The sequence below is a fragment of the Acomys russatus genome, chromosome 22 (genome assembly GCF_903995435.1).
Source record: "Acomys russatus chromosome 22, mAcoRus1.1, whole genome shotgun sequence".
Classification (NCBI taxonomy): Eukaryota; Metazoa; Chordata; class Mammalia; order Rodentia; family Muridae; genus Acomys; species Acomys russatus.
The window spans coordinates 30,682,008-30,693,059 of NC_067158.1; the positions used below are offsets into that span (position 1 = coordinate 30,682,008).

General features: G+C 40.9%; 1 protein-coding gene across 1 annotated transcript; it reads left to right on the forward strand.

Annotated features, from left to right (window-relative positions):
• Positions 1–8,171: 8,171 nt before the first annotated feature.
• LOC127205728 (glyceraldehyde-3-phosphate dehydrogenase-like) lies at positions 8,172–9,008 on the forward strand. Its single transcript, XM_051164996.1, has 3 exons — positions 8,172–8,334; positions 8,387–8,657; positions 8,786–9,008. Exons 1-3 carry the CDS (start codon positions 8,172–8,174, stop codon positions 9,006–9,008), a joined length of 657 nt encoding a protein of 218 aa, XP_051020953.1.
• Positions 9,009–11,052: the final 2,044 nt, after the last annotated feature.

The window sequence follows — 11,052 nt, forward strand, 5'->3', positions numbered from 1 at the left end:
AGAGAGAGAGAGAGAGAGAGAGAGAGAGAGAGAAAGTGTGTGTGTGTGGCAGAGAGAGTATGTGTGTGTGTAAGAAAGAGAGAGAGTGTGTGTGTTTGTGTGTGTGCATGTAGCCTGTGTATGTATATTTGTTCCTGTGTGTATGGATGTGTGTATGAGTGTGTGTGTATATGTACATGTGTGTGTGCACCTGGGTGTGTATGTTCTGTTCAGTGTTAGAAAATAACCCTTCTCTCTCTTACTTATCTTACATTAAAGGAGGACTGTACCACTGAGCTACATCCCTGCCTTCTATCCTTCTAGATTGTTTTTTAAAGAAAGAATCTCACTAAGTTACCCAGGTTTGGCCTTGAACACATTGTATAGTCCAAACTTACCTTGTGGTTACTAGCCCCTTGTCTCAACTGCTCAAATAACTGGGCATGGAACTTTGTTACCATGTCCAGACTTAAACAATAACATAAATTCATCACCTTTCTTTAGTAAATAAAGACAGAGTAGAAAAATTATGTTGTCATGCGTCCCCACTACCCCATCTCTCTCCTCGGCCACATCCAAGTAATCTATTTTGTTTTCATATCTTTCTTACTAGTGATTTAACTAGAGAAAAATCAGTTAAGTCTTTTAGTCATTCCACCCTTAATGCACTGAATTTGCTTTGTTTTTTAACCATAAACTAGAACCCAAGATTTTGCTTTTGACCACATGTCCAGAGAGACATGATATTTTGAAGAACAAAGAAAAATAATTATTTTTGGTTGAAAATTCTGTTAGTTGGTTTTATGCTATTTGGACTTACTATTAATATTCAGTAAAAGTTTTGCTCTTGGTATCTTAACAGCAGTGAGTTCACCAGTGGAGAAACGTCTGGTTTGTTTGACCTATGTTGGATAATGATAGGTTCCTCTGGGCAACATAAAGATTACATTTTTCCAGATAAAATTGATTGAAGCAGAAGTCATGTCTTACTGTAAAATTTCCCTTGTATTCTTTGAACTTTGAACTTTGCTACTCAAGATCCGGTCACGAGCAGACTAGGCTAGTATATTTTCATAAGCACAAAAGTAGCAGTTGGTCTCCTTCCTCGTTTATCACAATTTAGACTAGGGCAACCACCCTGGATGTGGCTTTCAAGTCTGTGCGCACCCACATGCACACACACACAGACACATCTTCTACTTAAGGTTCTGCTTTTGCCTCCTAAGCATGGCATTATTACAAACCCGAAGACAATCACAACTGTGGAGAAATTTCTGACCATTGGCTAGATCTGGGAAGGGGTTTAAAGGTTACCTCCTGTATTGTCCTTGGCTGGTGCCTTAGTTTGAGCGGGACCCCTGGGCCCAAATCTGCCTATCATATTGTTCTACTTGTAGATTTCTAGGACCCTCTGGATCCTTTACAGAGGAGTATCAAATGGCTGAGAAACACTTAAAGAAATGCTCAACCTCCTTAGTCATCAGGGAAATGCAAATCAAAACAACTCTGAGATTCCACCCCCATCAGAATGGCTAAGATCAAAAATTCAAGCGACACCACATGCTGGCGAGGATGTGGGGAGAGAGGAACACTCCTTCATGCTGGTGGGAATGCAAACTAGTACAGCCACTTTGGAAAATCTATCTGGTGCTATCTCAGAAAAATGGGAATAGGGCTTCCTCAAGACCCAGCTATCCCACTCCTTGGAATATACCCAGAAGATGCTCCAGCACACAACTTCCTATTTTTTTAAATTTTTTATTAGTAATTTATTCTTGTTACGTCTCAATGGTTATCCCATCCCTTGTGTCCTCCCATTCTTCCCTCCCTCCCCCCCATTTTCCCTTATTCCCCTCCCCTATGACTGTTCCTGAGGGGGATTACCTCCCCCTGTATATGCTCATAGGGTATCAAGTCTCTTCTTGGCAACCTGCTGTCCTTCCTCTGAGTGCCACCAGGTCTCCCCCTCCAGGGCACATGGTCAAATGTGAGGCACCAGAGTACTTGAGAAGTCACAGTGTTTGAGGTGTTACAGTAAGTGTTGGGGATAGAAAGATTATGAGATTTAATTAGTATTGATGCTTCTGTTATAATTATACCTTAGAGCTAGAAAGGCATTTGCCAGGATTTAAAAATACACGTCATAAAAGATGCTTGAATTACCGCTTCAATAGAGTATCCAGCGCATTTTCTTCAGTCACCTGATGGGGCTGTTTAACTAATCCACTTCAGGCAGGGGTTATTTGTTTGTTGGTATTTTGTTTTTGTTTGTTTGTTTGTTTGGGTTTTCATTTTTTATTTTTTCGACACAAGATTTCTCTGTGTAGGCTTGGCTGCCCTGGACTCACTTTTTGTAGACCAGGCTGACCTCGCCTCGAACTTACAGCGATCCGCCCGTCTCTGCCTCCTGAGTGCTGGGATTACAGTGGTTTTTAAAGTCAGCCAAGCTGGGCAGGGAAAATGACTGATTCCTGTGCAGCAATGCCCATATGACATTAGAAGTGAAATTAGCCTTTTTTTATCCCTCAAGACCTTGTCGTAGCATGTCCTGCTTTGAGCCAAAGATATCTACTCCAGACTCCTTTTATGTCATTCTTAGCCACCCTTGTCTGCTAGAGGTTATCCATCAGGCACACTGCTCTCCAAAGCTTTATTACAATACTTCCTTCTAGTAGTAAACTTCTTGGGCGTCCTCATCTCCTGCAATAAAGGCCGTGTACTGCTGGGCTCTGGCTTGCAAAGTACTTTTCCAGTAGTCTAAATGGGAGGTACAGAAACAAATGATGCTGCTTCATCCACCAAGGCAACTGCACACGTGACTTCTGTCTGCGTATCCGTTCCTTTCTCCCCGTTTCATGCAATTAACTCTTATCCTTTGCTGACCCAGATCTTCCGTGATGTTCTCAGGATGTCTCTTGTGACCTCTCAACCTTGAAAGAAATAACCTTTTCTTTCATTTAGCGGATTGTGTACCTGTCTGTGGCTGTCTTGAACCCTGCTTCTCTCGGGGAGAATGTGAGCCTTAAGGGTTTGGGGTCCATGTGAGATGCTGGCTAATGCCTATCAACAGGCTGATTTCTGCTGCATGGATGTCTATCAGTTTGAATGTCACTCAGAAGCTATTTCACGTTCAACTTAACTAACACAGCCTGGGCTGTGTGGCATCAGCGAAGAGACCTAGAAGATCAGCTGTCAAGAATGCACAGGGATCTCTGCTTTGGTAGAACTTTCATCTCTAGATGCAGGCAGGCATTTTATACATAGAAGTTTTATCTTCAACTCCATCAAAAGCTCCGTGAGAGAAAGAAACGTGTCTCCTGTTCAGACTGCTCTCTGCGTGTGGACACTGTCAGCCTTCAATACATATTGAATAAATGATTGGGCTGGACATTCTACCCACTCTACAACAAATTAGGTTCATGATTTGCAATTTTGTCTATGGCATTTTTAAAATCTAGAATCCATGTTGGGCAATGGATCACACCAGAATGTCTGGCTCTAAATTTAGGAGACAGAATGTTACAGGGCTAGCAGCCATCTGTTTCCTTTGAGCAAATCTGTAACTGTGAAGTGTGAATGCAGATTTTTATAGCATTTATTGGATTTTAAAAAATGATACCATTTTTGATTTATTGAAGAAAATTTAGAAATTGAAAAAAAACAAGAAAAAGTAAAAATTATCTAGAGGTAATTTTTGTAAACTGTGAGTAAATCTTTATTTTTCCTTTTAGATTTTATGTGTATCTGCAAAATGTATGATACATACATATATATATATATATATGTATATATATATATATATACATATATATATATACATATATATATATATATATACATACATGGCACATGGGGTAATTAAGTTTTGAATATAAGCAATGTACAATAATACATAATTAATTTATGGTGCATTATAATACTTAATAAAACAACATTATCTGTATTGCCCAAAGCTACTACAGTATATGTGCTAATGGACATAATATGTATATATATATATATATATATATATCTCCTCTTATTTGGAGTTTAAAAGAACTTGAAGATTATTTCTCTTTAGTTTTACTAGCAAATATTTTTTAATCAGGAATTGACAAAATTATATACAGTCAGTGACTGTAAAAATACAAATTAAAACGAGTCTTACTCTCATTTATATAACTCAGGGAACTCCCGCTTATAGCTCCTCTCCACAGCACTCAAAATTACACATGCCTGACAACGGGACACAGGCACCTTGGACCCAAGCAATGCAGAGTTTATGGCTGTACTGGATGGCACCCACACAGGGCAGGCAGATTTACAACCATGTTCTCATGGACCTGAGGTGCTGATGAATGACAGCACTTGGCTTACTTGCCAGGACTGAGCAGAGTGGAAGGTCCTGTAGATATCCCTAATCATTTTGGTGTTACTCTCCTCACCAAGAACATTAATTTCTGTTAACTGTTATGGTTAATGAACACATCCCCTGGCGTATATTTTAGTGATGACATTTTAAGTGTTATGTATCCATGAGAAATAGGATGGTTCTTGTTATACTTATTTTAAGTCTTAGGAAAGCCTAAGCTTTAATTAAATTTTACCCACAAGTATTAAATTTTGGACACATTGTACTGTTTGTACAAAAATATTTTAATTGAGTTGCCAAGTGAAAAATAATAGCAATAAATATCCTTGGGTTAATGTACAAGTATATGTTAATGTATACACATACACATATGACTGACTGTAGGCTATATGTAGCCATACCACATGGCTCCTCCATTTATTTAACTTAGAATATTAACTATCAAATAAAAATTTTCCAGAATTTGCATTATATAGACTATATAATTATCTGTATTTCTCTATATTGTTTTTTTTCAATCAGTAAAGCATTTTGAACACTGCCTTCTTGTCATAAACATTCTTTAAATACTGCTGAAATTATTCCCCGAAACTTGTTTACTTAGACATTGTACTCATCTGTTGAAATATGAAAATGACAACCATTTATTAAATGTTTTCTCTGTGTCAGAAGTGCTAAAAATTTCCAAACATATTCTCATTTTTTTTTACATGTGAAGCTCAAAGTATTAAAGCTAAGTTTCTAACATCATTTGTGATGTCGTTAAATGTTTTCTGATAAAAGATAATCCTATTAGACTAAGCTGAATTAGAAAGCTTTGGAAAATTATAAATGGCAAACACTGACTACTTTCTCTTCTAGCTCGTACATAAGACCATACAAGAAAGCTAATTTTAGGAATAGGTATTTTTTTTCCTAGCTGAGCTTCTTGTTTACAGGCTGTCTTGTCCTTTAACCAGCTACATGAGGAGGTCCCAAACAGCTCCAGTCTCTGATAGTCAGCTGCCTACTTGACCTAAATCCTCCTCAGAAACAAGGCTTCCATAACAAAGGCAGACACACTGCCTTACAACAACAAAAGTCTCTTTGTCTGCTGGTTCTGGAGGTACAGAGTTTAAAACTGTTACCCACAGGCTCAAGCCTACTTTGTTGACTTCCGAGATGAACCTCTTTTGGCCTCTCTTCTCTGCTTTTTGTAACAACATGACTGTGCTCTGTGTCTCCATCTTCACAGAACCTGCTCTGTCTTTTTCTTTGTCCTTTCCTTTTCTCTCTTGTCAGGGCACCCCCCATTAGATCAGTTCTACTCTCATCCATGATGCTTTTTACTCAACATATGTACCATAGATATACTTGCAAAGACTTTTATTCCATAAACCCATTATATGCCATGTTGTTAGATGAGACACCCTTTTGACAGTCAGTCTTTAACCCGTTGCACTATAGAATCTCAATCTCTGCCTTGTGGAAAATTATGTAAACTCAAAGAACTGGTTCTTTGTTTATAAGATGAAGTAAAGAAAAATGAACGCCCTGTCATTATTATTAGTCTCAGTCTTGCTAGGTTATTTTCTATGAAATCACAGTGGCATCTCAGCCCTACCTCTTTGGGCAGTTCTTTGAGTACAGAGACCTGCATCACTGCTGCTGCGCTTCCCCTCCACCTTCTATGATAGTTTAGGCAAGCAATTTATGCTCTATGGAATTCAGGTATGGTTTATATAATGCTGAAAAAAAAAGAAAGAAAGAAAGAAAGAAAGAACCTGGCTGTACAGGGTTGCTTTGAAGTTTTAAGTAACAGCATCTGTGCACGTTCCCAAATCTCCTGGCACACGATGCACCTTTGGTACGTGTATAGAGTTTATACTTTGGCCTTTTTCTGACTTACATTTCTAACTTGGGTTTTGCTCACAGGTGGCAGACCAAAGAACCATATCCATGGTGCGTAGGCTCAGCTGTAACTCTCTGAGAGCAATTTTCTCCTGTATTTTAGGTTCACGTGAGGCAGCTCAGTCTTATGCTAATGTTCTGAGAGATATGTGAGGCTAAATCCGTCCTCCTTGGAGGTTTTTTTCCCCCCATCTTTCAAAAGCTATTGTCCTAGGCTTGTTCAAGGTTTATTAAATTACTCTCCTATGAATTCACATTTTAGACAAGAAAGATGGCTGGCTGTTCTTGATTCCTTCAAGCCCAAGAACACACTTGAAACAAGGTGGGCTCAGCTCGTATTGCCAATGGCCTCTCATTTTAAGTGACTGGAAGATATCTATTCTTCATATCTTTATATCCTTTTCCCTCCTCAGGATTAAGAATGCATTTTCTTCTCTGCTTCATGGAATTACGCTTTAATTTTGAACCAGGCCCACTCCTTTTTCTCACAGGTGTGGCATGTGTCTCCACAACAGAACAGACCCAAGTGTTCCGATATAGCTGAGCTCTGTACCGGATTCAGAATTATCTCTCTGCATTTGCTCTGTAAGTTGAGAAGGTGTTCAGACATCTCTACTTAAATGTGCTACTTTAACCTTACCCCAATGCCATGGGTTGTATTTGTAGAGCATGGGCAAAGGAGAATTAATGGAGATATTAAAATCACCAAGAGTGTGGGCATTGAAGGGTGCTTTCTTTGGCTGCTTTGGAAATGGGCTGAATGTGTCTACTCCCAAGGCCCCTTCCAAGTAATCTACCTTGGATGGAGGTACCATCCATCCCCTTACCTCCTTGCCTTATAGGTGATGACAAGTCCCTAGGGTTGGCAATATTCAGACTCAACTTAACCCTTGTTGCACTCCCTAAGCTTGACCACATTAATGTGATAAATCTCTTTCTTACATCTTCTCAAATGTCTCAATCTCAGCATGCAATCACTTTGCTGCTTTCTCTGTAGCAAATAGAGTGAGTTTCCTCAATTGGGATATGGAGGTCAGGGTATGTATGCATTTAGAAACACAGTGGATAGGATGGAAATACCTGGGTGCTATAGCTAATTTGATTTGGCAGCAGGAGGTGAACTACACGTACAAAGTAAAGACAGAGGCACAAACAAAGGCATGTGTGCTGGTTTGCTTTGTCAGCTTGACACAAATTTCAACCTACCTGGGAAAAGCGAGTCGTAATTAAGAAATGGCTCCTTATAACTGGTCAGTGGGCAGGTCTGTGGGATAGTGTGTTGATTAATGATTGATTAATGATTGATGTGGGAAGGACCAGCTTGCTGAAACTAGTAGTGTCCCTAGCATGTGGTGGCCTTGGGTTGTATAAGAAAGCAGGCTGCAAAAGCTGGTAAGAATTGCTTCTTCATGGCTTCTGCATCAGCTCCTGCCCCCAGGTTTGTGCCTTGAGTTATTATATAGACCTCTCTCATTGATGGAGCATGACTTGAAGTAAACCTTTTCCTCTCCAAGTTGCTTTTGGTCATGATATTCTGTCACAGTGACCGAAACCCTAACTCACACAGCATGTGTCTGTAACTCCCTGATCCGTCCCATGGATGCTCCTCCTTGGGACATAAGGTAAATTGGGTTTGGCATATAAAACATATTTATAGACACACACACACACACACACACACACACACACACACACACACACAGAGCTGCATGAATTTATAGAAGACCTAAAGAAAGAGAGGGGGCAGGGGAGAAGACAGAAGAGGTGTGCAAGAAGGAACTAGAGGGCTCTCTGCTCCTCCCTGTTCCAGAGACAGGCACATCTTCTTGTGCAATGCCAGCCTTGTCCCTTGACATGATGGTGAAGGTCAGAGTAAGCGAATCTGGCCACTTTGGGTGCCTGGTTGCCAGACCAGGCTTCTCATATGGCAAAGTGGAGATTGTTGCCATCAATGACTTCCTTCATTGACCTCAACTACATGGTCTACATGTTCCAGTATGACTCTACCCATGGCAAGTTCAACAGCAAAATCAAGACTGAGAAGAAGAAGCTTGTCATCAATGGGAAGCCCATCACCATCTTCCAAGAACAATATCCCGCTAACATCAAATGGGGTGCTGCTGGTGCTGCTATGTTCTGGAGTCTATTGGTGTCTCACCACCATAGAGAAGGCTGGATCTCACTTGAAGGGTGAGACCAAAAGGGTCATCATCTCCGCTCCTTCTGTCAATGTCCCCATGTTTGTGATGGGTGTGAACCAGGAGAAGTATGACAACTCACTCAAGATTGTTATCAACGCTTCCTGCACCACCAATTGCTTTGCGCCCCTGGCCAACATCATCCAGGACAACTTTGATGTTGCGGAAGGACTCATGACCATAGTCTACGCCATCACTGCTACCCAGAAGACTGTAGATGGCTCCTCTGGAAAGCTGTGGCATGATGGTCATGGGGCTACCCAGAACATCATCCCTGCATCCACTGGTGCTGCCAAGGCTGTGAACAAGGTCATCCCAGAGCTGAACAGGAAGCTCACTGGAATGGCCTCTGTGTTCCTACCCGCAGTGGGTCCATTGTGGATCTGACATGCCAACTGGAGAAACCCACCAATTACAATGACATAAAAAAAGTGGTGAAACAGGCGTCTGAGGGCCCTCTAAAGTGCATCCTAAGCTACACTGAGGACCAGATTGTCTCCTATAACTTTAACAGTGACTCTCACTCTTCCATCTTTGATGCTGGGGCTGGCATTTCTCTCAAGGATAACTTTGTAAAGCTCATTTCCTAGTATGACAATGAATATAGCTACATCAACCAAATGGTGGACCTCATGGCCTACATGGCCTCTAATGAGTAAGAAGCCCTGGACCACTCACCCCAGCAAGGACAGGAGAGCAAGAGAGAGGCCCCTGGCTGCTGAGGAATCCCTGTTCCAAGTCAGGCCCTGATCTCCCTTCACAGACTCCATCCTAGACCTCCAGAATAGCAGGAGGGGCCCAGAGATTCCTACTTTCTCTAATACCATCAATAAAGTTCACTGCCCAAAAATTAATGAGCAAGAGATATAAGCAAATCAATAGAGAAAAAAAAATGAAAGGAAACAAACATTCAAGGACTTTTCCAAGATCCCAAAGTGGGTAAGTGGCAGCAGTTACAGCAGAAGTCCTCTCCACATCTGTCATCTTTTTTGACCTCCACATCTGTTGCTCTCAGCTTGTATGAGGTTCCCCTGAAGATACTAGCAGTTGAACCTTGATTGAAATCCTTCCTAGGGTCCTGTTGTCCCTATACAGCTAAGGTGTGGAAAGATCAGAGTCAAACTGTTCTTTTCTGTCTGGAACTTCAGAAAACAGGTCTGTCTTACTTCTTGCCCTCCATGTGGGCTGTCTCATCCCTGGTGTGGCTTGTCAAACATTTAGACTCCAGATGGAGCTCCATCGCTTTCTTCTCCCTGTAAATATCATCTTTACCTTTGAAGGATCACTACAAGCACTTAAGACCCTTTGATGAAAGGCTCCTAATTGAGTCTTTTGAATAAATGAGTAATTATTATCCTTTCATCTGGAATATGCTGGGCAGGCCCTCATAATGGGAATTGGCAAGATCAGAGAGGTGCCTAAAGTTAGGTCTTGCAAGCTATCGTTGCTCATAATTAGTAGAGATGTGTTCATTAGCTAGCTTTGTCCCTACTTACAAGTAGAGCACGAAATGGAATCCCTCAGGAAAGTGAGTTGATGAGTACAGAGAAGCTGAGCCATCCAGGCATAGTCAGACACAGGGGTCATGCAAGGGCTTCCTTGGAGCCATGATGTCCTCATATTCAAGTCACACACAGGCTACTTTGGGTAGCCATTGCTTGTCACTGAGACTCAGTTTCTTCATCTTCCAATGAGGAATGAGTTAAGTTTTGACCAAACTTAAGCAGCTTTTGTATCCTGAATGGATGCTGAGTGAAAGTTTTTGTAGTCCTAAGCACTGGGCTAGACACCTGATTGTCACGTGTACTCATAAGGTTCTAGTTCCTGTTTTATGCTTGTTGCTTGGCTGCTGTGTTTTGATATGGACTTCTTACATCTTAATTCCAGCTATAGTCTCATGGATATTCAACAACAAAGATCAATTCCCCATTATTTTCTTTCTCTTTTATCTAATTTTTCAAAGTTCCATTTGCTTCCTTCCTTCCCCTTCCCTCCCTTCTTTCTTTCCAATTTTTTTAGTTCCCTTACTGACATGGCACAATATTTGCTGCCATTTTACCAATACCAAATGTTACTTTTGTTCATTTTTAAACTGTATGTGTGTTTATGCACAAGCGCATGCAAAGGCCCTGCCAGTATCCTTCCTCTAGAGAAGTTCACTTTGTTTTTGAGACAGGGTGTCACTGCGACCTGGGACTCACTGATTAGACTGGAACAGTGAGATCCCGGTACATCCTGCCTCTTCTTCCCCCAGCACTGAAGTTCCAAGAGTACCTCACAGTGCCCAGCTATACACATGAGTTCTAGGGATCAAAATGAGTCCCTGATGCTCACGTTACATACTGTATTATATCCCCAAGCTGGGGTTCACTTTTGCTACAGTAAACCTGTATAACATATGAGCTTTAACTGAATGGTATGCCTTATAAAGATGAAACCAGTTTCCTGTTTACTTGTATTTGCATTGACTAGAGTTTAGCCAATCCTGGCTAAACTTAGCTCTAAGATAAAGGCTTGTTTCACTTGACTTTCATCTTCTCGGAATAATCAGACACGCGTATTCTCTTCTATGACTTTGATCATAGAATAGGCATCTATGTAGGATAGAAATCCTTATGACCTATCATTTTCTGC

Excerpts from the sequence above, each read along its gene's own strand:
- LOC127205728 (XM_051164996.1), top strand. The coding sequence starts at position 8,172 with ATGACTTCCTTCATTGACCTCAACTACATGGTCTACATGTTCCAGTAT. Across the intron at positions 8,335-8,386 it reads TCCCGCTAACATCAAATGGG|AGAAGGCTGGATCTCACTTG; the intron begins GTGCTGCTGGTG and ends TCACCACCATAG. Across the intron at positions 8,658-8,785 it reads GGCTCCTCTGGAAAGCTGTG|TGGGTCCATTGTGGATCTGA; the intron begins GCATGATGGTCA and ends TCCTACCCGCAG.